Below are 27,346 nucleotides of genomic sequence, written 5' to 3' on the forward strand. Positions count from 1 at the left end.
CCTCGGCAATGCCTTCTCCCACAGGAGCCAAGTTGGCTTGTGGGTAGAACGATTTTACCATCACCAGCAGCTGCTTGGAGACGGGCTCCGTAGTCTTCTTCACATAGCTGGTGAACTTCTCGGGTACATCCTTGAGTATCTCCACCATGGGTTGGGGTTCCACGCCTTCCTCCGGGGGCTCCACCATGTTAGCAAACGGGCTGAGCGGCTTCTGATAGCTCTTTCAGATTGAGTTTGGTCGCCTCCGACTCAGCCTGCTGTGCTCGAAGTTTCTCCATCAGTTAACAAGTTGGACCTTCCCGTCTTTGCACAGCTGCTTCTCTTATCAAACTTGTGCTCCAGGGTTTCGTAATTCTTAGTTAACTTGTCGTACTCATCGGTGACTCGGTAGTACGTGTTCTGCCAATCCATGGCACGACCCTGGAGATCATTATTCTCCTTGGTGAGCTCTGAAAGCACAAAGGTAAAGAACAAGTCAGCACAGCAAGGGCCAAACAAGTACTCGATGACAATAGATGTTAACAGCTTACCTTCATTGCGGTTTCTCAACCCTTTGTTAAGCTTCTGCAGACGGTCCTTCTCTTCCGCGGCATCCTACATGGCATTCCGGTGCCTGGCGGCTTGGTTGTCATACTTCATCAACAACCGGGAGGTGTATTGCCTCAGCCCGCTGGATGGTGTCCCCAATCACTTCGAGAACTCTCGATTTCTCACGGGAGCGCTGGATCAGTGTCTACAATATAGAGCAAAGTACTCGTATAAGCATCAAGTACCATTTTCAAGACGAAGATCAAGCATAGAGGTGAAACTTACCTGCGTGTACTCGGCCACTTGATGATACATGTTCATCAGCGTGGCTTGAAACTCCACAGTGGCCAGGGGGTTAGCTATCAGCGCGATTTTCTCTGGGTTCAACTGCAGGAGGGAGCAGAGTGTATCGTGCTCCTCAGCACCCAGCGCACCGAAAGGGACCACTGCCTGGCTAGTTGATGGACCAGCCTTTGATGGCAAGGAGGTAGTCATCGCGTGACTAGTCGACGGCCTCACCTCAGACGGCGGGACAACGGCCAACACTTGTAGCACCCCAGCAGCCTCGACATCGACTTCTAGCTCAGGGGCTACACGTGCAGCCTCGACTTCACAAGCGGCCGCCACCTCCACCTCGGCCTCTAGCTCCACCTCAGCCTCCAACTCCAGCTCAGCATCCGGATTCAGCATCATGGCCAGGAAATCCGTCACCACCGCGGAAGTTTTCTCCACGACGGATTCGGCCTCCGGCAGCTCAGGGGCTGGTAATATAGAGACGTCAAGTGATGGCAACAAATCGTGCATAAGATCTGCGATAAGAGATACTGCACCTAGGCCAACCTCAGGTGCGGGTTGATCCTCCGACGGTGAAACAGCGAGCTCAAGGCTAGCTTGGGGGCTAAGCAGCTACCGCCATCAGCACCAAACTCCGAGGTGATTTCCTAGGCTGAGTGACTACTACCATCAGCACCAGATTTCGCACACGAGCTCTCAGCTTCCACACTAGTGGATTTCCTACAACAAGACAAGCATTGCAACATATTACTCAGCGATACTACTCTACGACATCGAGTTGACATCGATACATGGATACTTACTGGGTGGACCTCCTTATCCTGATGGAGGGCCCGGTTCCCAAACGCAGCGCCTTAACGGTAGGTGACAGCATCTTTGGCGCGGCTTGCTGGATCACAGTTGGATGCTCGCCAACCTTAGTTGTCGTCTCTTCTTGTTGAGTTCTTGGCACTGGGACTTCTTGTGTAGTCGACAGCCTCCGCCGTCGCAGGATCAGAGTAGTCTGTTCTTCCACCTCTGTCTTCTCCTTGACTACCTGCACATCAGCAATGACCAAGTCAGATTTTGATGCTAAAAGCAAAACAACGTACGGGAACTGGATCCTCAGGATCTTGTTACCTGAGGTGGGAGTTCATCGGCCAACACCTTCCTCACCGCCCATTTGACGGTGATGCGTGCCTTCTTCGGGGGTGGCGCCACTCCGACTTGTGGAACGTCCTTCACTGCACGCTTGTACGTCCTAGACGATGACCCCGCCTTGTCAAAAAGACGGGGCTTGACAACAAATTTTTTAGCAGACTCCGCATTAGAGCTGCTGAAGGAGGACCAGTCTGGTGACTCCTCCCTTTCTCCCTCTTTTTCCTCCTCCTCGAGCACCCTCTACATAGCTTCAAGGGACTGCATACGGGGCATGATGTTAGCACCAGGTGGAGGAGGGTTGGAGACGTACAAGTTCAATTCATCCTACAAGACATTGACAACAGTACGAGGAAATCTTCAGATCCAAAGTTGTCCTACCTGCTAACGTCATGTGGAAATCTTCAACAGTCGAGTAGTACGAGGAAGGTGCAGCAGAAGAAACAAGAGGTCTAGACATTGACAGCCTCGAAGAAGCTCGATGCGCAACACTCGTCCAGTCCACAAGATACCTCAAAGGCCTTCACCACTACCATGATCAAAACGTCAAAGAACGATCGTTTAACATAGGAGACATGGTCGTTTGCCGTATCCAAGACACCAAAGAGCTGCACAAGCTCAACTCACCATGGGAGGGGCCTTTTATCATCTTCAAGGTCACCGGACCTGGATCATATTGATTACAACACCCCTCAGGTGAAGACGTCGATAACTCGTGGAACATCGAGCAACTTTGTCGATTTTATCGCTAATTTAGATTTGCATATTCATGTACATCAGCCATTGACCCTAGTTATAGAATTACAACTCAACAAGGCAGTCATATTCTCATTGTAATTTTACTACTTATTTCTGCCTTATCGCGGCTTGCAGAAGCAAGTTCGCAATAATCCTAAATGAGCTATTCAACTCCCTGGGCAAAATTGCCCAAATTGCAGCTTGTAATAACAAGTCTGCACAACTCCAACAAGCTCTTCAACTCCCTGGGTAAAAGTTGCCCAAATACGGCTTGTAATAACAAGTCTGCAAAATTTTTAAGTTATTCAACTCACTTGACAAAATTGTCCAATCGCGGCTTGCAAAGCAAATCTGCAACAAACTTCATGAGTTAGTTAACTCATTGGATAAACCTGTCCCTTGGCGGCTTGCAGAAAAGAAGCCATCAGTACCTTAGGAGTTAATTAACTACCTAAGTGACTATTCATTGGATAAATCTGTATGGTCGCGGCTTGTAATAACAAGTTTGCAGTTCCAGGCTTTCTAGAGCGTAACATCAATACAACTCAGGGAAGTTGTAAAGATAGGCTCTAGTCGTCAAAATCCTGAAGATATTACTCGCCCAGTAGTCTACTATCCAGATAGCTCGAGTACTCGCGCTCCACAACAGGACACGCGTCCTAAGTACTCTACAATGTGCATCTGAAGATGCTCACAAAAGAAGTCTTGTGCGCAAACACTCACATTAATCGTACGAGCAACTATTAGGATTAATTGTGAGAGGCACTAAAAATAACAAGTCGCAAAGCAAGAAAATAATTGCAGAAAAAAACTTCAATATATTACAAGCATTGACAAGCGTTCGTACTAATGTTTGATTACGATGCAGAACTACTCAAGATCTAGTCTTTTGGCCACTTCTTTAGCAATTGGAGCCATCTCCTGCATATATTGTTGAAGGGCTTCATTAGTGCAGTCGCCCACCACGCCCTCAGCAACGGGTGCCAAATGGGCTTTTGGGTAGAATGACTTCACGAAACTCAACACTTGCTGGGAGATCGACTTGGCAATCTTCTGGATGTAGCTGGACAATTTGTTTGGCATATCCTTGAGTATTTCTAATAGAGGACGCGGCTCCGTACCTTCAACTGGAGGCTCTATCATGTTCGCAATGGGCTGGGTGGCTTCACAAATTTGCTTTAGAGCAAAGGAAGCACTCTCCACCTCTGCCTCATGGTTCTTCAAAGTCTCCATGGATTGAACAAGGTTAGCCTCGCCATCCTCGCACATCTTTTTCTGCTTCTCAAGGTGATGTTGCAGCTTTTCCACGCGTAGAACAAGCTTGTCATGCTAGTCGGTCACATGATAATAAGAATTCTTCCAAACCGTGACCTGCACCTCGAGATCCTTCTTAACCTATTTCAAAGCTATACATGGATGTATAATAAGAGTCAAAGACTACCGAGCAGAATCAACAGACACAATATTGCAAGAGCAAAGTATTACCTTTAACTTTCTGGCTCAAGGACCTTTTTCACCCAACAAGGTGATCCTTTTTTTCCGTGAGCTCCTAAATGTGATTGCAGTACTCGGCAACCGTCCCATCAAACATCATAAACAACCGCGAGGAGTACTCTTTCTCTCTGGCAAGCTCCCCCTGCAGTGCCTCCGCACGAAGCACTGTATCTCCGTATCCGGCAAGCATCTGTGACTTGCGGCGAGAGCGCTCAATGATGTCCAATGTTACAAAAATCAGTACTCGTGGTAATTCATGAGCACAAATTCATTGATTATCTCCAATAAAACAAGGGCAAGAAGATATACCTGCATATAATTGCCCAAGCGACGATGCGACTCCATCATCAGTAACACCATTTCAGGGTTCAGTAATGGGTCGTTGATTAATCGGATGTCCTCCAGACGGATATTCTTATCAGCTCCAAATTCTGCATGGAATTCTCCTTGCGGCACCAGGGCATGACTACTTGATGACCCAGCTGCTTCAGCTTCCGTTCCATGGCTTCCAGAGCTGATGTCGTTTCAATTCCTACAACTGGCTACTGGGCTACAAGAGAGGCCACGACGCCAGAAGTAGTCACTGTGACCTTGGGCAATGGCTCGGGGGTTGGCACTTCTACACCCGCCATTGACTTGACTACCTTGTGCATCAATGTAGCCACACTGGCTACAGCACTCGCTGTAGTCGTTGTCTCTTCGATTGTACTTGATTTTTTGCCAAGCCCCGACAATTCCATGTCCAAGGATTTCCTACAAAACCAAGAACTCACAAAGTTGAGTAGCGAAGGGAACACGATACAATAAGTAATCATGACAGAACCAAAATTACTTGGACGATCTTTTTAACTTCAGCTTGGGTTCTCCTGTTAAGCGCAAGGGCTTGATTCTTGGGGAGGGTACGTTAGGTGCGGTCTGCTCCTGCACAATGCGAACTTGACTAGCCTGTGGTACTCTCTCTGGTCTTTGAGTTGTTTTTTCGCTGGCAGGGTCCACCGTTCAACCAAATACATGGTCATCAGCAGCATCACGAGATGACAAATCGTCGCCAATCTCAATGACTTCAATGTTCACCAGCGACCTATCTTGAGCAGCCAAAGCTGCCTTCTCCGCGTCCATCGTCGGCTCGATTATCTGCAAACCACCAATATCATCTAAATTAGACATGGTGGTGACATTGGAGATACCTTTTAGGGAGTATATGATACTCAGAACCTTGTCCTTCCTCATAGGAAATTACCTTGGGAGGCACATTATCCGCAGCGATGGATTTCTTCACGGCCCATTTCGTAGCAATGGTCCATTTTTTCTTCGGTGGTGGAGGGATTGCGGCTTCAAGCTCTTCTATTGCAGAGCATTTTTTCACTACAAAGGAAGACCCAGTCTTAGTAGATGGCTGAACCTTGACTTCATCCACGGCATCAGAACTAGTGCCACAGGAGGACTCGACTACCTCCTCCTCCTGGTCATCACCTATCATGACTTGCCGCATAAACAAGCGAGGAGCAGCTTCACAGACTTCTTCAGATCCGGGAGGAGGAGAAGCAGAGAAGTACAAAGCAACATCATCTTGCAAAATGAGACAAGTCAGTTGACTAGTACATTTTAAAATCAGTACTCGGGGGCTATGGTCATGAGTACTTATAGGCTTTGGTGGGTGTAAGGCGCTGAATTCCCGCACAATAGTGGGGATTCTGCCTATATTCTTGAACATTCGCTTGAGTCTCGCCATGACTTCATCCGTGCTGATTTCATAAGAAGTGAATCTGGATGGATCATTCAGGCCAGTATACTCGTAGCCATATTGGCACCACTGCTGCAGAGGTTGAATGCGGTGCTTCATAAAGCTAAAGGCTACTCCTACTCCAGTAAGGCCTTCTTATTTCAGCTGGGCAATTCTACCCATCAATTCGGGCAATTGCAGGCAATCGTCATGCTTTAGCTCATCAAGCCACCTGTTGTTCCAAGAAGGACGGTGTCCTGTTAGCTTGGGGAGTTTCGAATCATGGTTGCCAATATAGCACCTTTTTTTTCCACCCGGCATTTGAGTCTATCAACTCGTAATCCAAATACTGACTGCCAGTTGTCTCCCACATCTAAATTCCAGCACCCCCAACCAAAAGCATGTGTTCCCTCGAGGGTTGTGGCTTCACATGGAAAATTTTCCGGAACAGTTGAAAATGCGGCCTGATCCCAGGAAGGTTTCATAGAAGTGGATGAAAATAGTAATGTGGAAGATCCCATTGGGGTTCAGATGAACCAACTCCAACTTATAGAAATCCAGCAAGCCCCGAAAGAAATCTGAAGTTGGAAATGCGAGACCCCGCTCACTGAAGTGAGCAAATATTACCGTCTTATTGGGGTAGGTCTCCAACGGGCATGCATTATCATAAGCAGATCTCTAGTTGATGAAGTTCTGATCTTGGAGTAAATTGGTGGTTACGAGCGCCTTGATATCCTCCTCCTTCAGAATTAACTACTTCCAGGCACAGACGGGATTTGACGATGCAGTCTGATCGGTCTTCCCGTACTTAGGTGCCGGCAACTACGGCTCTTTCTTCTTGTCGGACCTTTTCTTCTTCTCGCCCTCGCCTGCTTTTGATGCAGCAGCCTTCCTTCCCATTTTTGATATCATGAGCGTTTTCAGTCGCATACGCTCGGGGGCTACTTGGTGGGGAGACGGTGGTGCAAGTGTTCAAAGATCGAATGATGGCGGGCTAGGGCTAAGTGTGGAAGTTGGAAAGGCAACTGGCAAAGGTAAAACGGAAGGGATAAGTTCCTCTATTATTTATCACAGTGGCGTGGTAACAACGGTGCAAATAAAGGGATTTTTGATTTAAAGATACCAAAATTTCGGATACCTGATTGGCGGTTACCTTTATTTCACGAGGAGATAAGATCTCCTTCCAGAGATGATCACGTTGACCAAAGGTTGACCCTTATATTTACCTAACTAGTCGGCTAAAGGCTCGGGGTTGTGTGCCATGTGTCCATTGATAAAAAGTTTTTTTCTCTAGGTTTTAAGGGGGAAGTGATGCAAATTACACATTGACCCTTAGCCTGATTCTTCGATTCAACCTAAGGCTCGAGGGCTACTCCATATAGAGTGCGACTTTCATCGCACTACCATATAAAATTCAGAATTGAAGGATGTGAGACTGGAGCACATTCTAGCCGTATGGCAGTTTTTTGGTACCTTTGAAGATTCAACCAAATGAAGTACTCGAAGAGCACCAAAACTAGTCGGTGAAGTCTGCAAAAGTACTCGAAACTGCTGCATTTGACTAAAAAGTACTTGGAGGCTTGTCGTACATACATCTATGGTCCCACCAGAAGGTTTGAACAGTTCTAAATATGGGGCTAGACACCAAGACGCATCTGACATGGAGACCATAGCGCAGGATGGCGTAGTCTACATGGAAAGATAAGAACTAGTTGAGAATTAGGAAATTATTCATTGTAATAAGAGTAGAACTCCTCTAGTCGTATCCGACTAGTATTCTTATAACCAACCGACCTGTAACCCTGCCTCCAGCAATATAAGGTAAGGCAGGACCCCCTCCAAAACAATTCAATCCAACCAACACATAGGACATAGGTATTACACAATCTAGCGGCTCGAACCTGTCTAAATTGTGTGTCTACGTTTACCTTCGAGTTCCTGATCTCGACGAGCCCCACTAACCAAACACTACTTCGGGCACCTCTCGGTAGGTTGCCGAGTTTAAATACCGACATACAATAAAATAAAATGGTTTTATTATGAACAAGGTGGGTATTTCAAAACAGGTTGCATATTTTTTTTTAGAGAAAAACCATTTTACAATCTTGAACAATGTGTTTTGTTGTCTTTGACCCAAAACAAAATCACGACTCATCAATTTACTCACAAAACTAGATACTTCCAACCTATGAAAATAATCATTAGTGTTCACGCAATCTAGTTTACCATTAGTGTTCAAGAAATCTTGTGTATATATATATATATATTATATATATATATGTTTAATTAGCACTAGACTAGATGCTCCCAACCTATGAAAATAATCGTTAAAGATGAACTTTGTTAGAAATGCCATATAATATCCTTTATCACCCAACAAAATGGAACAGCTTGAATTGTAGGTAGGGAAAAGACAAATCTCATTAAAGGGGTGCACCGGATCAACTGAAATAGTCCAGGAAAGTAAACAAACTATAATTTTGTTCAAATGGACTTCTAAAATTTTATCCTTTCAGCATATGTGCTTCCAATCATCCAAGGTGTTTGTGATATTTAATGTAACAAAACCATCCAAGGTTCAGCTCCAACCCCTCCATGGGTATTTGTCACACAAAAGGCATTTTCTTCTCACGTTTGTGCAAAATAAAAGGCTCGATGTAAGAAATTTGACCTTTTCTTTTAGGAATTCGAGGGAAAACAAAATTTGGCTAGGCTTTCACCGTTTCACGTGCTCCATTTGAGTACAGACCAACAACCCCCAGCAGGCCAGCACCAACAACCCTGAAGCCCAAACTTTGGCCGAATGAAATAAAACAGGCCCCCAAAGTTTGATGGGCTCCAAAGAAAATGATGGATCAAGTGATCCACATTGCATAGCGAAATGGACGAACCCTAGGCCCGCCAAACTCTCACACAGAGACAGAGAGAACAGAGAGAGTTCTGATCGATGCGGCGGTGGTGGTGCGCCGCCGCCGGCCTCGGCCGCCGCGTCCTCTCGTCCTCCTCCTCCGCCTCCGCCTCCGCCGTCGCCTCCCATGCCCGCCCGCTGCCGCCACCCCTGCTCCCAAAACCCCCCTCTTTCACCGTCGCTTTCTCCTTGTCCTGCCGCCGGCATCACTCCCTCCACGCGCCTCTTCCCCAGGGGTTCTTCCACCCGGCCATCGCTTCCTCCTTCCGCCCTCCGGTGAGCTCCCGTCTCTTCTCCTCTCGTCTCATTCGGTTCGATTGCCTACTGCTTTCGTGCTGATTTGCTCTGTGGATGGTGTCGCGCAGTCGGCGCTTCAGCAGCAGGTGCGGCACTACGCCAAGAAGGAGGGGAGGTCGCGCGCGCCGCTCACGCCCACCAAGTCCAAAGTCAAGAAATACAAGATGAAGGCCCCCTCGTAATTGCTCATTCATTTACCTCGTGTGCTTCTCACCTTCTTAGCGGGCACATCAAGCAGCTGATTTTTTTGCTCTTGTTGCTAGGTCCATGAAGTTTAGATTCAGAACCATGAACGACGGGCAGATCCGCAGGTGGAGGGCGGGCAAGCGCCACAATGCGCACCTCAAGGTACATTCAGACTAAGCTAGTGACCATGCTTTCTTCATCAATTGCAGCAACACTTCTAGAATGCTGTTTTGACTTGTATGGACTGCCATGTACTGTGAACCAAACCAAACTGAACACTGCGATCTGCAATCCTTAGAATTTGCCCCCCATGAAACTAAATCGTCGTTTTACTGAAGCAGAACCTTTTAGCGAGTGCTCTAGATTTTCAATTCCAGCTAGTAGAGTGCCTCGTTAAACAATGTAAGCCCTGCTCTCGGATAGGTATTCTGTACAGGATAATTTGAAAAATAGCCATATGCCCGTATTTGATGGAATCATGGGATATATATTTGCCCTAGTACATACTGCAGTATCATTGGTTTCTAGTGAAATCAAGTTAAGCATTCCAGGAAATGGCTTTGCCTTGGGCCCTGTCCCTGCATGCAAATTAGAAACAACAACCTGCAAAAATGTTGAGAAAGTTAATCTACTTATGCTTGCATTCTTCTTTCTCTTGTAGACTGTTTAAATTAGAATCATGCTCATTTCCAGTCTTTCGAGATTCTTCTTTCCTGTAGTAAAAATCATGAAAAAAAATCCACAATATCTTGACACGTCCATGTAGGACTGGCTATCATATTTTACAGATAGATAGTGTTGCCTATTTTACACGTCCATGTAGGCTTTCACCAGTGATGCATTTGTACATTGTAACATTACTTGTATTTGATATTCTTATGAATTATGGCATTGCAGTCTAAGCAAGCAAAACGAAGACTTCGGAAGCCTGCATTGGTGCATTTAGCTTATGCAAAGGTTATAAAGAAGCTCAACTTCTGCGGGTAGGAAATAAAGGAAGATGTTGCGGAGTTTGGCATGGGTACTGACTGCCAACCGCTACATCCACATGCAAATTGTAAACGCTGGAGTCTCAATGGACTAGTTTGAATTCTTACTTTTGTCATTTGATGCACTGTCTTCAGATGTTGTGCTCTCATCTGTTTCTACTGATGCGAAGCTGTTTGTTTTCTGCTAAATGATATAAAGTTGCGCTGCATTCTGTTATGCGCACAATCTCAGAGAAATTCATCAGAGTCATGTGGAAACTCGCTTCAGTAAAAAAAGAGCTCTGCTGCAAAATCCAGTGGCTATAATTTTTGGCTGGAATTTTGATGTGGAAATTCAGTGTGCAGATATTACTCTTTCCGAAACAGTAGTTTTAGTGTATTACTGCAATCCTTTTGGTATGGAGGGGAATTTTAATGTGGAGATTCAGTGTACAGATGTTACTTTTCTGAAACCGTGGTCAGTAAAGTTTTTTTTTAAAAAAAATATTATGATTGTGTTGCAGACTTCTTGTAGTTTTGGCTGTTTGCACTGTGTTACTATAACTGCACTCCTTTCGGTATGGAGGCTTCTGGTGGGAGGTGAATGTTTCTTTTGTGGAGGAATTGGTGTGGAAGGTTATTAAGAGATGGACTCAAAAGAAAGCCCTTTTTTTGGCATCGTCCAGTCTCATCGGCAACTATGAGCAACAGCGATTGCATATTTGCATTGTGGTAAGAAGATTCTTGTTGTCGTTTGAGCTTTTTATCTCGGCATTCTGTCCTCAGGTTCTCCTTTCATCCTGCACCACTTTTCTTTTTCTTTTTCACTTTATTTTTTGGGACTGAACAGTGCCTTTGGACTTATCTTTGGCATTCAATCATTAACGAGGCAGACTATGGAGCTGGAAGTGACAGATCGAGATTCAGACACGAATATTGTTCGAGATTCAGAAACGAATATTATTCTGTCTCTGTTTTTACCATCGAGACAAGTTTATGAATTTGCAAATGTGATTCCATATGTTTACAAGTTAAATTTGAAGGTGTTTCTTCAGGTCGTATAAGTTTGATTCTGCGCGCATATTTAACAATCATCCACAAGTACTACATCTCACATACAATTTTCCCTTGGTAACTATGTTAATAGCTCATTAGTCCTTTTCGGTTAAAATTGAAAACGACACAATCAAGAGAAGTTGCAGAATTCCAAAGAGGCTAGTAAAACTATAAAAATTACCACTATGATCTGTAGGCGCGCGCTTGATTTGCATTTGAAATTGGGCGGCCTGGCTACCTGTATATGCAAATTACTAGGAATTTGCTTAATCAGTTCTAGATGAGTATTGGCTGACGCTGATCAGGCAGCATCCAGCCATCTAACTGTAACCGCCTTTATTTGCTGCTGCTGCTTCTCCAGCAACTCCAAATGAGGCGCCCACCCAGTCCAAGAAGCTGAAGCTGAAGGGATCCCGATCCAGCAGCAGCCGCTTGTCTTCTTCCTCCGGCAGCCTCTCCAGGTGATCAGCAGTGGCATGCTGTTGCTGCTGCTTTTTCGAGTGGAAGCTGGAGGCGCACAGGACGTTGAGGGCGCCGTCCATATCCGCAATCATGCCGCCCACCACCAAGTCGTGATCAGCAGCAGCGTCCTCCTGGGCGGGCTCGAGGCTATCCATGTCGAGCACCTCCTTCTTGAGCAGCAGCTGGTGGTTATGGATACTGGCGGTGATGGAGCCTGCCGGCGTGGTAGAATTGTCGGCGACGACGACGTCGCTGGCGTGGCGGTGGGGCGGTGTCGGGTCAGTAACGGCAGCAGCGGCCGCGGAGCGACGCTGATGGTGATGGCTCTGCTTGGCCGACGGGGAGGAGGAGGAGGACGTGGCGGCGGCGGCCGGCCTGATGGAGCCGGCGAGCGCGTTGCGGTGCGTGGGCCAGGGGTGGTTGTGGTCGGAGGTGTAGGTGATGACGAGCATGGAGGGGTCGGTGCGGCTGCGCTCCACCTGCTTCCGGGCGGAGCATCCCTTGGAGCTGCTGCACCGGTAGTATCCCCTCGGGTACGGCGACCCCTTGATGGGCTTCTGCCCGTACTTCCTCCACGCCCAGAGGTCCGACGGCACCACCTCGCCGCTCGTGCTCGGCCGCCCGCCCACACCCGGCGGCGGCGCCACCGGCGCAGGGATGCACACCACCTTCTTCGTCTGGCTCTTCCTGTAGCGAGGTGTCAGCAGAGACATCGACCTAGCTATGTCATATAATCATGGAAATGAACTTGTGATTCGAACCTTCGCTTGATGGACGGGGCATGATCAGGGTGAGGGGCCATCGCCATGTCCTCCAGGCCGAGTTCGTCCAGCACTGCAGGGGTGTTGGCCACGTCGTCTTCCCTCAGCTCGACGACGAAGCTGGAGCTAGACATGAGCTGCTGGGGAATCAGTAGCCCCTCTGCCTCTGGATGGTGGTGCTGTGGATACAAGGCACGGTCACAACCGGCGATGCTGCTGCTAACCATGAGCCCCATGCCGCCATTGCCATGCACCAGCAGCTCCTCCTCTTCCTCCGGCAGATGATGGGAGCCCAACGAGCCATGGCTGCGGACAGCTGGGGCAGGAGTGCCCAGCGGCAGCCTGTGGTGAGACGGCGGTTGCTGCTGCAGGCTCGCCCGGACGACGTCGGAGAGGTCGCCTTGATCGGCCGGCGACAGCCAGAAGAAGTCACACATTTTTACCTACTGCTACAAATATGCAGAGACGATGAACAATTTGTCACTAGGTGGGCTACAAATTCACCAGGGAGAAGCCAAAGAGAGGCCGGGTTGCCTACTTGCCCAGAACAACAAGCTACTAGCTAGTAGACAAACTGGCAAGCCAAGCAGGGGTCGATCGATGGAGCATGCAGCATGGAGATTGGAGATGAAGAATTAAGTAACTGTCATGGTCAGGGGCTTCAGGGCTGACCACCGGCTGAAGCAGGACAACGCAGATATATAATGGATCGGAGCTAGAGCCAGCGTTATCGACCACTGTAGCAGGATAGAGCTGCCTACTAGAGTCCTAGAGCTATATGCAAATGCAATGCGTGCACCATTGCAGGGTCCACATCGACGGTACTGTGCTGCCACTGACACGCTCAGTAACATCATCGCATCCGTCTACCCCATCCACGCCAATGATCCACGTACACATACGTGTATCGTACAGTACGTGATGAGTAGCAGTTACTGCCGGCTACAGTGGCCTACTCCTATCCAAGCTATCTGGTGTCTTTTCGTCCATCCTTTTCTGCTGCGTGCTCTTCTTTTCCCGCCCTAGCTAGCTTATTTGCATTGGGCTCCATCCGGCCGTCGGTCTCAGCTCGATCAGACGCGAGCGGCAGCCTCCTGCTTTTGATTTTCGTAACCGTCCACATCGATTGATTCATCGATGATGGCGAATTTGCCGTTTCATTGCATCATGCTGCTCAATGTAGCGCGCAGCTATGGCTGTGATTGGTAGGGTGCATAGCTCATATCCAGGCTTGTGTAATGCAGCTTAGTTTTGTTTGGATCTGGCTTCGACAATGCAAACGAGCCCGCAAACCTAGCTAACTGGAAACGCGGATGAGATGCGTTTCCGTGTATGCAGGCTGCGCAAGGGTGGCGGTGGGCGATGCTTCAGGTCACCTCCTTCTCTGTGTCCATCGCATCCTTTTGTTAGCGCCCGCTCTACTGGTCGTCTTCCTCTTTAAGACAAGTTCCTGGTAGGTGCCGCGCTCGTGCAACTCGAGGGCCGAAGCTCCACTGCGGCAGTGTGGTTGTAGCCCAGCTCACCTCTGTCTTGACTCAAGCGGTGATGCCGAGTTGCTATGCCAGAGGTTGTGGGTGGTGAGTTGTCGAGGAAGAGGGGATTCGCGGGCGGTGGAGCTCAATTGGCGGTGGTGGAGTTCGATTTGACCATGCTGGAAGTTGATTCGGCCTCCGCGATCGTCGATTTCCCCTCATGAATCGAATCCAATCGAGCTCCAACTTCAATCGAATCGAGACCCTCCAACTCGATTGGAATCGTGCCGGTGGAGACTTAGGTGCTTGTCGTTGGAAGCCAAAGGAGGTGCCTGTAGCCATCCGTGCTCATGCGGAGGTAAGAAAGGCGGGATGGCGCATCAGGCACGCACCAGATGGCAAAAGCAAAGAGGCAAGAGCTGGATTGGATGGTGGTCCGTGTGCTTGGTGATAAGTGCTTGAACGGTGATGGAAAAGTCGAATTGTGTTATGTTATGTTTCCCCCTCGAGAAACTAGTAGCCAGTGCCTATCTTCACAAGCAACAGTGATTGGGGATCAATGTCTTCACCATGGACGGTGAGTGTAGGGCGCATAGAAGAAGAGAGAAAGGAAGAAGTTGACGGGTGGTAACTTCACCTTTAGAAAATACAGGATGATCATATCATATTATGCAGCCAACCAAACATGAGTATAGCCTACTAGGCTATCTATAGCCACCCAACCAAACACAAGCAATTTGCATTGATTTAGCATGATCAAAATAAATCTGGGTTAGAGTTAGCCTGGCCAAGAACTAGTGTAGCCTACCAATTACTACCTATATAATCTGTCCCATCTCTCATGATGTGCTATCTTCGATCCGTCTCTATTTGCATCTGCACTCCAGAAAGCTGTGTCACTTTGCCTTTTACAAACTGTTCTTTCTTTCTTCTTTTTTCTTTTGTGATGATGCAAACTGCGCTTTCTCTCTCTCGCTCTCCTCCTTTTCAAATGAAAAAAAGATATATATGCATCATCGGAACTCAGTTTTCTTTTTGAAAACTGGAACAATTTAAAATTATGCTCCTATAAGCACCTTCTTTTTTGAGTAGTCACGTGGGGTCACCTTCTTTTTCCAAAAGTTTTGTGTGCCCATGTAGTCGTCCATGATCTACATTCTACAGATATACATATCTTTATAATTTTTAAAAAGTGCACAAAGGGCATTTTTGGCATTTTTCAAAACGGGCGGCCTAGCTACAGCCATAATCACTTAGATCTGCATCTTACATAACTATAGATTAAAGATTAGGTGTTAATATATTTCAAGGAACTTTTAGAACTTTGCTAGTGGCGCATCTATGCCTTGGTACCAAAACTCGAACCACAGGTTGAATGATTAATATTTTTTTGATCGAAACGATTAATATTTTAATTTAGTGTAACAGGCAATGAAATGTTCCGATTGTTATTTGTTGGCATCAACTACTCCATAAAATAGCATTATAGGCGATTGATTCCTAATAAATACATACTTTGTGCACGAATACATAGTTCAAATTCGGATTGCTTGAAAAAACACAAAGTTATTTATCCAATTAGTTACTATGTTTATTATATCAAAAGCTCCGATCACAACATCATATGGACAATTGTACTAGACAACTTGTTTCTCATAGAATTACATTGGAAGGCCCCAACATGTTATCCAACACATCCATGCATGGCATAACTACATTGTAGATGGATCCAAAATAAATCATTCGATTTAATTTAAAAAAATCAAAGGAGGAAATGGTTTTTGATTTAATTTGTGCACATCAACTAAAACAAACAACAGAGAGCTAAGCCCACTGTTCCTAACCAACTAGAGAACTGACCTAAAGAAGACTTGGTCTAGCTTCTAAACCCAAACCTCACTTGATAGTACGACCAAAGAGAAACAAGACTTTGCTACTTAAGCGACACTCTCAACATCATGTTACATTGAGGTCTTGCTAGCAAGACTGACAACATTGTAAAGACAAAGAAACAAGAATTTAATTTAGTTAGTAGTTGTCTAGATGGGCTGGCACCAAATGTAATTGCTAATCAATACAAGGGATAGCCTAACCAAGTAAGACTATTACTCTTGTTTATAGGAAACAAGTTAATAATGGCAAATGAATGATCACAAATGGTGGAAGGAACACTAATTAAGGTTGCCCCACCTGAGCGAAAGAGCACGCCTTTAGTAAAATACATAGTTGTATATGTAAAAAAGTAGAAACTTTGCACATACAAACACACATCACACAAAAAGGTAAAATCGAGCGATGAACACTAGAAAGCTGAGCTTTTATCAAGGAACATATTGCAACGCATATATTTTGTTGCATTAGGTATATAGTTTATGTTGCCCTGATAATATTACCATGGCAATACTCAATTACGTTCCAACATTTTGAAATGTTACCATATTCTTTTAATTTTGTTTGCAAGTGTTTGCTAGTATTGCAACCAAGCTTTAAATAAATAATGGATTTTTGGTGATCTTGCCCCTACTTTGAAGTGCAATTATGTTTTTACCCTCATTTTTCTAACTTTGTGATTTTACCCTCAACTATTCACAGGTCATTGTGATTTTGCCCTTGGTCTTTGCGTATTTGCCTCTGTTTTGACCATTGACTAGGGGCAAAATCGTATTGACTTGTGAATAGTCGAGGGCAAAATCACAAAATTGAAAAAATGAGGGCAAAATCACAATTACACTTGAAAACGGGGCAAGAACACAAATACTCCATAAATAATTGACGTGTTTGTATTTTTATTTTACTGCAATATTTTTTTGGCAATATAACATTTTTGTTGTCACAATTTGTTTTGTTGTGGTAATGCTTGAGAAATTGGTTGTAACATCAACCTGTTGCAATAATATAAAAACATTGTTATCGGATTTTAACTATTGACACTTTTTCTTGAATTTCATGCTTTCAAGTAAGAGGGTAAGTCTATCTTCATCTTAAAGTCATATAATAAGTTTAGCATTGTTGTAAGGCATTTTCTGAAAATTAAAATAGTGAGGTTTCATGTTCAAATAATAATGATGCTGACTCTAGATGCTTAACAAATTTAATTTATACAATTTTATTGTCGTGTAAAAGAGATCACTGCAATAACGATTCTATTGCCACGATAAAACATTATGGTGATAAATATGTTGTCCCATGATAATAGTTGTTGCAACTGTATCATATAGCGATGTTTACTTGCACCGCACGCAACTAATTGCCAGGACCGACAACAATTTTGAAATTATTGCAGCATCAGCATATGTTACCATGATTTTGACCACAATGCTACTATTTTGATGTGTGGCAAATAGTCTAGTCTAGTTTTGTGCTTGTAGTCAAGTGTGTTACTCCTTTCGCTCCAATAACACCTGTCATTTTTGTTTTGCTCCAATAACACCTGTCCAATAACACTTAAACTTCTCCAACTTTAAGCAAGTTCATAGAAAAATGCACACTAAGATCTGCAACTGCAATTCGTTTCATTCAATCCACCATAAGATATTTTTTACGATTTATTTATTTGGTATTGTAGATTTTAATTTATTTCTCTATAAACTTGGTCAACAACAGAACGATAGACTTAGAAGTAGGACAAAACTCAGATGACCTATATTTTGAAAAGGAGCAAATAATAGTAGTCAAATGCCACATTAACTAACCTTTCTCCCCTCTCCACACGCATCGCCGTCATGCTAAGCAGCACACCAAGAATATCATGAGCCATGAGTGAATTGAGAAACGAGCGACTAAGTTAGGCGCTGTATACATTATTACAAGACGCAGTAGCGACAAGACGGGTGCGTGGTCTGATAGAAGGATGTGTGGATCGATCCGACTACGACTGGTAGCAGGTAGGAGTTACAATAGGGGCGTTTGGTTCCTTTGCTTATTTTTAAGCAAGTGTCACATCAATGTTTAGATACTAATTAGGAGTATTAAATGTAGGCTATTTACAAAACTCATTACATAAGTGGAGGCTAAACAGCGAGACGAATCTATTAAGCCTAATTAATCCATCATTAGCAAATATTTACTGTAGCAACATATTGTCAAATCATGAACTAATTAGGCTTAATAGATTCGTCTCGCCGTTTAGCCTCCACTTATGTAATAGATTTTGTAAATAGTCTACGTTTAATACTCCTAATTAGTATCTAAATATTTGATGTGACGGGTGCTTAAAAATAAGCAAACGAACCAAACCAGACCAAAGCTTAAGTGCGCACGATCGTCGACGACGAGGACGATGATGATGATGGGTGAGGCGACATGTAATGTGATGGATGTAATGTAATGCGCGAAATGAATGAGTTGAGAAGCCGCAAGCATGACCAACGCTAGGTAGCAGCTAGTAGGATCGACGGAAGAGATCAAAGTGGCGACGGATTCGATTGGACTGATCATGTGAAGAAAGGATTGGGGGTGGCATGCCCCGGCCAGCTATAGTACGTAGGCCTTTAGCCGCATTCCTTTCCTGCTTTATTACAGCACTCCACTGGACATGTAATGTGAGTGCATGGATGCGTACAACTAATTGACCTTTGAGATGCATCGCACCGGCCAGCCGGCTTCGTCTGATCAATCGACCCATCCATCCATCGGAGGCCAATGATCGAGTGCGCGCGCTAATCGATCAGTTTCAGAATCTGATGATGCAGCTGCTGCTAGCCTGCTAGAAAGTGTATATACTAGCTCCTGTAAGCGTAGACGGATTGATAGACAGCCAGCCAGTGAGCCAGTGACTGCTGCATGTGTACATCGCAGTTCATGCTTCCATGAGTAGTATCATCATCTTTCTTTTTTTCTTTTCCTTTCCTTTCCGCCTTGGATGGATGGATGGATGGATCATGGATGGATGATGGTGGACCAGATCGAGAGATTCCGAACGAGTGGACTCCTTGAACCACTATCTATGGCCCACTTCCAGCTTCCGCTGCTCGCGGGCTGCGGCTGCGCTAACGGACTCCATCAGCAATTTCAGCATAGCAGTAGCAGCTAGCAGCAGGAAGAACAGGGCGAGGAAGACGACGACGCAGAACGAGAACGAGACAGACACAGCCCAGCCCATCATCCATTGCAGGCTGCTTTACGTTTCGTTCATTTTCGACGCCAGGCTCGATGGGCTGGCCCACGTGAAGAAGTTGAGCCCACACTTCATTGGGCCCGAGGTGCAATGCACCCATCATCTTTAGGCAGCCCGCGACGACGAGACGAGCCCGACGAGCAGGACGGACACAGAGAATCGCCAAGTGAACAGACCAGATTCCACCACACCCTCTTCCTTCTTCGCTCCGGTCCGGCGGGTGAGTCGTCGCGTCGCCGGCATCCATGGCGGCGGTGGTGCGCGGCGTGCTGAGGGGCATCAAGGAGAAGGGCCTCACCAACTTCCTCCGCGACGTCCGCGAAGAAGGATACCTGTAACAGCTCAATTTCCCTCAGTCTTCTCACGTCCCCCGATTTGCGATTGCGATTTCGATTCGATTCAGATCTCTCCTCTCTTCCCTTGCTTTGTTCGTTCATTCACCGGTAGTATTCTTTGCTCGTTGTGGATCTAACGGGCTACTTATACATAGACCTCCTTTGCTCCCTACGTTTATTAACAGTTTTCGATCCGGTTCCGGGTCTTCCTGCGTTATTCTCCGACGCTGGGGAAATCAAATTTAGGGTTCCTTGCTGAAATCGTAGAATCATCACTACCTACCTTTTAATCGCGGTTTCGTCCACGGTTGTAGTGCCAATAATATATCCCTTAGCTCTGCCTTGCCCTACACAATCTCTCATACTGCGTATGCAGTACTGATCGATTATCTACATACCGTATACGAGAGTGGATTCAGTCCTGGCATAAATTGAAATAAACATATACATTTCCTTCCTGTTAGGTTGACTGATTCCACACCCACCTGCAGCCATCTTTCCTTACAGTACCCAAGTCACATGCTTATCAAACTTTTATGAAGTTTAGTGAAGACTATATGAATAGGCATCTAGCATTGTACAGAAAAATGTTTTGACACTGTTGACTAACCTGCTGCCATGGTTTAGGCTAGTACCCACTTACCCAGCATCTTATATTTTCCTGTGTTCTACAACTTACATACATAGTTACATACGCAATCCGATCAAACTACTTGGGAAGACATCCCATATTAAGTTTCATCAATTAAAAGCAGCCTGATCTGCTGCTCAGCCAGTGGTAACTGTAACCAATCTTGATTGAATATAGTTCAGTTGACAATGATGATTACTTACGCACCACTGCCACCAATTCCGATTTTTAAATGCAAACGCAAGGCGCAGGCGCTTGAATGTCTTATCTTTTCTGCAAAGGATCTGATACTATGTTAATTGTTTGTCACATGTTTATGTTTCCTGGAATCTTTCTATTTGATCAATGATCATGTTGTGCTGCGCTTGATATGATTCTCAGTTTTGTAGATTTAGCTAAATTCTATATTTGTTGCATTTGTATCTTGCCATAATCTAACATGCTGTTATTTATAGGAATTGCCTTCTGGATGGGAACCTTTTGTAAGTGCCACCTGCCTTCTCCCTTCCTCCATTTTAAAGGAATGGATATCGCTATGTGCCTTAGCACAGCTAATCCTCCCCCTTTTTTTCAGGCAAACAAAAATTCACAATATTGGCGCAACACTTGTAGGGGTAGACAAGTTTGGAAACAAGTACTATGAGAAACTGCATGACACTCAGTATGGTGAGTAATACTCTATTGTTCTAGTTGATGTGCTACAGTTGTTTTTATTGTGGAATTCTTCTGTGTGTTTGCATTGGAACTTAGATCACGAAGGTGATACACTTTGTGTCTTAGAAAGAACAAAGCCAAACTCTATAACACTGACAGCAATTGCATTTCAAAACTTCACATTTTGTTTTCTTTCCTCCAAACTATGAGATAATTAACTTCGCTCTTTAAAGATCAAGCTTGGATGATGTGCATGTCTTTGTGGGAGCAAAATTTATCTTGTGCTGGTGGCCATTTCCCCTGACTGTACATTAGAATGGTAAGCATTGGTAAATTTTGCAGGAAGGCACAGGTGGGTAGAATATGCAGAGAAAGGGCGCTACAATGCATCCCAAGTGCCTGCTGAATGGCATGGATGGCTGCATCACATCACAGATAACACTGGTGATCAGGCAAGCTTCCCTCTTCTTGTTGATTGTGTTAATTTCTAATTGCTGTTCAAGCTTTACTCTTCTAACATGCTTACGGTAGTGCCTTCTCCCTTCTTTCTTTACCTTCGATGATGTATAGCTATCAAGTGCCTGTATTGATGATGTGTGATTTGTCTCGCTCTGAAACATTTCGTACTTACTGCTTGCACTGATAAACATTTGTCACCCATGTATATTTTTGGTGGTGGGAATCGGGAGTCCTTCGTTTCCTTTGGAACCAGGAAATTTAAGGCTGTGATCTTTGTATTTGGACATTGAGACCGGTTGGCTGATATTCATGATCTGGGATGTTGTCTGGTGTAGATGACAAAAATTCTGTTTCTGAAACACTAGATGATCTTTCTGAGTACTTGAAGGTCGAAACTGGTTAAGCTGATATGGCACTCCTTCCTTTTCCCTGTGCTGCAGCTGCTGGCCCAGAAGACTGCTAGGTACCTTGTGGAGCACAAGCAGAACTACTCTGGTGAGGGCGAGGAGCTGATCTACCACTCCAAGGGGCACGCCCTGAACCCGGGTCAGAGGGACTGGACGAGGTACCAGCCCTGGGAGCCAAAGAAAGAGCAATCCTAGTAAAATGTCGTGTCCAATCGGGGAGGACCACCCTGTTTGTGTTTTCTTGCTTTTATTGCCTTGGGTTCTTAACGATCCTGAATAATGTTGTACTGGACAACAATACTGTATAATTCGATCATCTCCGTTTGATTTTTGAAAGGTGGTGGTTGTTACTGCTGTAAAAGCAGATTTGCGGAATCTCCTGCGTCTGGCTGCGATGCTAGTACCTCCCTGGATAACTCTGAATTGCACGAGATCAACCTGTTCGTTTTCTTTTGGCGTTGGGGGTCGATCTTGTATCGAAGGAGTGGATCTGTGTGGTTGCGATTTTTTATGATTCATGCTGAGTGAACGGAAGAAAGGTTTCACAGAATCTGCTCGGTGCCTTTGCTCCATCTGAATCAGACGGCGCTGCAGATGGTTGGCGTGGCAACTGCGGAGCCCTGCCTGCTGTGACTCTGTGACTGAGGGAGAGGAGGGTGATGGCAACACAGACGAGGGCGGTTCCCTGAGCACGTGCCCGGGACCGGAGGCGGCAAACGTGCCCTGTTGCCTCACCGGTCTCTCTTCCGCTGCTACCTACCCACCCACGCAACTCACGAAGGTCCTCAAAGCCTCAAACCCAGACGACCAGGAACCTCCCATACGCGACCAAAAACACGACGCTCAGCTCAGCTCCGGCTGCTGCTCCAATGGCTTCCCGTCCTCCTCCCGAGCCTTCTTCCGACTCAAACAAGGTATGGTTGTCCGGCCGGCGCGCCCTCCCGCCATCGACACCAACAATTGACTCGTGTTTCTACCGACTCTCGAACTGATTGAAGATTTCGTGATTCTACAATCTTCGATTGACTTTTGCATCAGCAGGGGTGGGGCGACAACGAGGAGATCCACGTCTCCTCCGGCGGCGTCCAGGCTTACACCGACGACGACGCGGACTGCGAGAGCAGGCGCCCCTTGCTGCTCGGGACTCCCGCCGCCGCCGAGTGCTACTCCGTCCCCGCCGCCGTCCTCCCGTATGCCTCTCCACTCCATTCTTCTCTCGTACCAGCCCTACCTCCCACGATTGGTCAGCCTGCACCCCAAGTCATGCTCTCGAAATTGTGCCTCGTCTCTCCATGGAATGGATTTCGACTTGTCCTCAAGTTGTCGCTCAAAAGTGTCTAGTTTGCCTGTTATTGCACAAATTTTAGAAGACTCTGCTCTTTCTTAACGTATCACTTGCAGAGTCACAGATGCACTGTCTGACAACGAACCTTCAGTCTTACTGCACACATGTACAGTTTACCTTACCAAGGTCTTCCACGTTGGTGAATTTTTGTTGCAGGTTCCTCTTTCCAGCTTTGGGAGGCCTTCTCTATGGCTATGACATTGGGGCAACATCCGGCGCTACCATATCGCTCAAGGTAACATTGTGCCTGCCTGCTTCCCAGAAGTGCCACTTTAGAACTTGCACATCAGTTAGATCAACATTGCTAATTTATCTGTTGCTAAATCCATATTGCAGTCTTCTAAATTCAGTGGCACAACCTGGTACAATTTGTCATCTGTGCAAACTGGCCTTGTGGTAATGCTTTGTTCTCCATCATTGAAAAAGTATTTCAATTTCAGCAAGGTTGGCTTGACTTACTAGCATCCTGTTGCTAAATAATCAAATTGCCCATTTGTAATGCAGGTCAGTGGCTCACTATATGGTGCTTTGATCGGCTCCATCTTGGCATATACTATTGCAGACTTTTTAGGTCTACTATCACCCCTCTTCTTTTCCATGCTACTGCTTATCTACGCGCAATTTAGTGTGGTCTTCTCATTTTTGTTTATTCTAATTACCTTCCGCAGGGCGACGCAAAGAGCTTATCATTTCTTCTATCTCATATTTGATCGGAGCCCTTCTGACAGCAGCAGCACCCAACTTTGCTATCATGGTGGTTGGCCGCTTTTTATATGGCATAGGAATTGGATTGGTAATGGAACCTTTTTGTCATAGTTGACATTGCAAACCATGTGATCACGTACATTGCTTCATGAAGTCTTATGTAAGCTGCTTTCATCAGGCTATGCATGCTGCTCCAATGTATATTGCAGAGACTGCGCCAAGTCGGATAAGAGGCATGCTTATTTCTCTAAAGGAGTTCTTTATTGTTCTTGGGATGCTTGTAAGTGTTTACTAGTTTTTTTTCTCTGTATCATCCCTTCGGTAATGTTTTAATCGTCTTATTTACTTGTATTTTTTGCAGCTTGGTTATATAGCAGGCAATCTCTATGTTGAAGTGGTTTCCGGCTGGCGTTATATGTATGCCACCAGTACACCATTATGTCTCATAATGGGAGTCGGAATGTGCTGGTTGCCCTCGTCGCCTAGGTGGCTCCTTTTATGCGCCATACAAGGGAAGAGAAATCTGCAGGAGACAAAAGAAATTGCGACCCTTTGCTTGTGTCGATTGAGGGGTCAAGCTTCGCCTGATTTGGTCTCAGAGCAGGTTAACTTGATTCTGGAGGAACTGTCATACATTGATGAAGAGAAGCAAGCTGGCTTCAGTGAGATCTTTCAAGGAAAATGTCTTAAAGCAATGATAATTGGATGTGGTTTGGTGTTCTTTCAGCAGGTGATCTCATATATCTTCAGTTTGGTGTATATTTCCTCGTTTCCTACGCTTTACCGACAACAGAGTGTTCTTGTTCTGAAAAAGAAAATTTATGGTATTTCATCTGACCATGCCTTATGTGTATGTCAGGTCACTGGTCAACCTAGCGTGCTATATTATGCAGCTACGATCTTTCAGGTACTGACATACTGCCTATATGTAATTATCAAATTCAAGCATGTTTGGGTATTCTTGAAACCCACTCATGTTAGGACTTGCTACCACAAACTCCATTATAGGGGCTCAAGGCTTTCAAAACATTGTCAATCTTGTATGAGCAACTTGCGCTTTTAGGGCCTTTGGAATCCCAGCATTGTTATCTTTCAATCCTGTATCACTCATATCTATCATTGTTTGCAAGCAGAGTGCTGGATTTTCTGGTGCATCTGATGCCACTCGTGTGTCAATTCTTCTTGGCTTACTGAAGGTACATGTCAATGCTTTTCACCTTATTTAATCTGATCTCTTGCCGCCCCTGAAAAGGCTTTTAGCAGTGCAATTTATGATTACATCATTTCACTAGAAAGGAAGCGTATTATTTCTAATCTTACTCCAAACCATTGTGCATCTTCCTTTGCAAGGTTCTACACATTCTATTCACTACCCGCTAATGATGTTATGGTTTCCATACTGCAGTTGATCATGACCGGAGTGGCAGTCCTTGTGGTCGACAGACTTGGCAGAAGACCATTACTCATTGGAGGTGTCAGTGGAATTGTAAGTCTGCATTCTAGTAAATTATCAATAAGTTGTCAATCTTTTTGATCTTTCTAGTGGAATACAGATATCATCATGGAGGGTGTTCCTATGGTTACTGAATTTACCTGTTGATTCTACTATCTGCAGACCGTTTCCTTGTTTTTGCTGTCCTCCTACTACACATTACTGAAGGATGCCTCCTATGTGGCTGTAATAGCCCTTCTACTGTATGTTGGTTGTTACCAGGTACTTTCTCCTCCTTGTACATTGTTCACATAGCCATCTTACCTTATTATTTGAAAACTCCGGTGAGCGACTTGCGTCAGCTGGAGCAGTTGGCTTTGAGAAGTAGTAGTTGAATGGCGCGCCTAGCACCAAAGTTTTAGTAGTTGTCTTGCGCTTCTATCTGATGGAGAGAATTTGCTGTGCAGCTGTCATTTGGTCCTATAGGCTGGCTTATGATCTCGGAGGTTTTCCCATTGAAGCTGCGAGGACGTGGACTGAGCGTCGCTGTTCTTGTGAATTTCGCGTCCAATGCGCTGGTCACCTTTGCTTTCTCTCCACTGGAGGTATGATCCTGCCCTGCCCTTTTATCATTTGGCCAAAGAGCATTGCTGCGTACTCATTCCATCTGCAAGATGTTACTATATCGAAATCATCTGGCTGTTGTTGCTCATGATACTGTGTCTGTGCATGGTGCTGTAGGATTTGATTGGGACGGGGTTGCTCTTCTGTGGATTCGGGGTGATCGCAGTGGCGTCTCTCGTGTTCATATTCTGGATCATCCCGGAGACGAAGGGACTCACCCTAGAGGAGATTGAAGCGAGTCTGTAATAGATTAATCCAGAAGAATGTTCGTTCGTCCAAGTTCCAATTAACTGAAGGAACTGCTGGCTGCTGGTGTCGTTTTGCAGCCAGTCTTCTGCTGTAGCTAGCTTATTCGGATTTTCTGCAAGCTGTGGTGGTAATACTTATTGATTCCTGGTAAAGATTAATTCATGAGGTGTACTCACCAGAGGAGCATTGCGTTGCTGCTGTAGGCTGTAGATCTAGCACTGTTGGTCACCCTAAATAAGCAGTAAGCAGCTGTGTGCTGTGGGCTCGTAAGATGGCCAGTGTATGGGCCTTGTGCTACATGTTGTGGGTGTGATGAAAGTGATGTTTACACCGAGACGGGCTTCATGCCATTAAAGTCCACAAGCTTTCAGTATGGCCCCAAAATAGCCTGTTAGTCGGGCACCTTTCTCTTTCTCTTTGATGAAGTTTCTTCAATAGCGAAAAAAAATTCCGGCTCCAAAATTCTTTTTAAAAATATCAGTCCACAATTGTTATAAAGAAGGCAGTGCTATCGCATGAAACCAACACAAAATTTTAATATTATTATATATTTTAGTATAGTTCCCATCGCTGAAGTGGCTTGCCTACAAAATATCCATTGAGTTGTTTTTTTTACCTATCGTCTTAATTGATCCTTCCGCACTGATGATAGAAACATTCCGCAATTGTGTTGCTAGCTATAGTGTAATAAATTAATCAACTATTCAGTTTATCAAAAAAAGTATCTCATCTTCCCATGCCTTCAGTGCAGTTTATACACCACTTGCTATCTACTATTCCCTCCGTTCTAAAAACAAATCATTTTATGTTTAAAACTAAAGCAATACATTTTTTTTTCTAAATTAAAGTAGTTCTAAGGCCTAGTCGTCCCATTTCTTGCATGGTTGGTCCATTATTACATGGCTGCAAAAGGGTAATTCAAAAGCAAGAATGAGTATAAAGTCATACTCAGCAAACGAGCACATGAAAAGGGTAGTATAAGACTTAAAAAATATAAAGCACATGCGGAATTTATAAATAGTACTTGAATGTAATATATATGCGAAAAGTAAGACATCATCACAACTGTAATGTAAAACTCACGCGAAAAGTAAAGCCAACACTACAACTGGAAATGTAAAACTAGCGTGAAAAGTAAAGGTAACACCACAATTGGAAATGTAAAACTCACGCGAAAAGTAAAGGCAACCCCATAACTGGAAATGCGCGAAAAGTAAGGGCAACACCACAACATGAAATGTAAAATGCACATGAAAGTAAAGGCAACATCGCAGCTGAAATGTAAAACACACGCGGAAAGTAAGTGCAATACCGCAACTGGAAATGTTTTCACAGAACTAGAATGTGAATAGGCAATAGCATGAG

The 27,346-nt window shown here is 45.1% G+C and overlaps 4 protein-coding genes across 6 annotated transcripts; 3 read left to right on the forward strand and 1 right to left on the reverse strand.

Annotated features, from left to right (window-relative positions):
• Positions 1 to 8,807: 8,807 nt before the first annotated feature.
• LOC117841109 (uncharacterized) lies at positions 8,808 to 10,511 on the forward strand. Its single transcript, XM_034721681.2, has 4 exons — positions 8,808 to 9,098; positions 9,188 to 9,297; positions 9,383 to 9,467; positions 10,203 to 10,511. Exons 1-4 carry the CDS (start codon positions 8,862 to 8,864, stop codon positions 10,290 to 10,292), a joined length of 522 nt encoding a protein of 173 aa, XP_034577572.1. The 5' UTR covers positions 8,808 to 8,861; the 3' UTR covers positions 10,293 to 10,511.
• Positions 10,512 to 11,334: 823 nt separating this feature from the next.
• LOC117841107 (probable WRKY transcription factor 14) lies at positions 11,335 to 13,302 on the reverse strand. Of its 2 annotated transcripts, XM_034721680.2 has the most exons (3): positions 13,091 to 13,302; positions 12,553 to 12,998; positions 11,335 to 12,478 (listed from the first exon to the last, which is right to left on the reverse strand). In XM_034721680.2, exons 2-3 carry the CDS (start codon positions 12,987 to 12,989, stop codon positions 11,650 to 11,652), a joined length of 1,266 nt encoding a protein of 421 aa, XP_034577571.1. In that variant the 5' UTR covers positions 12,990 to 12,998; positions 13,091 to 13,302; the 3' UTR covers positions 11,335 to 11,649. The 2 variants fall into 2 exon arrangements, with proteins under 2 accessions (XP_034577571.1, XP_034577570.1); XM_034721679.2 differs by having other exon boundaries at positions 12,553 to 13,301.
• Positions 13,303 to 19,268: 5,966 nt separating this feature from the next.
• LOC117838556 (probable NADH dehydrogenase [ubiquinone] 1 alpha subcomplex subunit 12) lies at positions 19,269 to 22,001 on the forward strand. Its single transcript, XM_034718626.2, has 5 exons — positions 19,269 to 19,474; positions 20,562 to 20,588; positions 20,681 to 20,772; positions 21,103 to 21,212; positions 21,660 to 22,001. Exons 1-5 carry the CDS (start codon positions 19,386 to 19,388, stop codon positions 21,819 to 21,821), a joined length of 480 nt encoding a protein of 159 aa, XP_034574517.1. The 5' UTR covers positions 19,269 to 19,385; the 3' UTR covers positions 21,822 to 22,001.
• Positions 22,002 to 22,332: 331 nt separating this feature from the next.
• LOC117838555 (D-xylose-proton symporter-like 2) lies at positions 22,333 to 26,365 on the forward strand. 2 transcript variants are annotated; one of them, XM_034718625.2, is made up of 14 exons: positions 22,333 to 22,540; positions 22,668 to 22,816; positions 23,128 to 23,206; positions 23,308 to 23,367; positions 23,476 to 23,542; positions 23,640 to 23,764; positions 23,855 to 23,956; positions 24,038 to 24,406; positions 24,536 to 24,583; positions 24,810 to 24,872; positions 25,082 to 25,162; positions 25,292 to 25,390; positions 25,576 to 25,713; positions 25,850 to 26,365. In XM_034718625.2, exons 1-14 carry the CDS (start codon positions 22,496 to 22,498, stop codon positions 25,976 to 25,978), a joined length of 1,554 nt encoding a protein of 517 aa, XP_034574516.1. In that variant the 5' UTR covers positions 22,333 to 22,495; the 3' UTR covers positions 25,979 to 26,365. The 2 variants fall into 2 exon arrangements, with proteins under 2 accessions (XP_034574516.1, XP_034574515.1); XM_034718624.2 differs by having other exon boundaries at positions 22,361 to 22,540; positions 22,665 to 22,816.
• The last annotated feature ends 981 nt before the right edge of the window (positions 26,366 to 27,346 follow it).

The sequence above is a fragment of the Setaria viridis genome, chromosome 9, assembly GCF_005286985.2.
Source record: "Setaria viridis chromosome 9, Setaria_viridis_v4.0, whole genome shotgun sequence".
In the NCBI taxonomy this organism is placed as follows: Eukaryota; Viridiplantae; Streptophyta; class Magnoliopsida; order Poales; family Poaceae; genus Setaria; species Setaria viridis.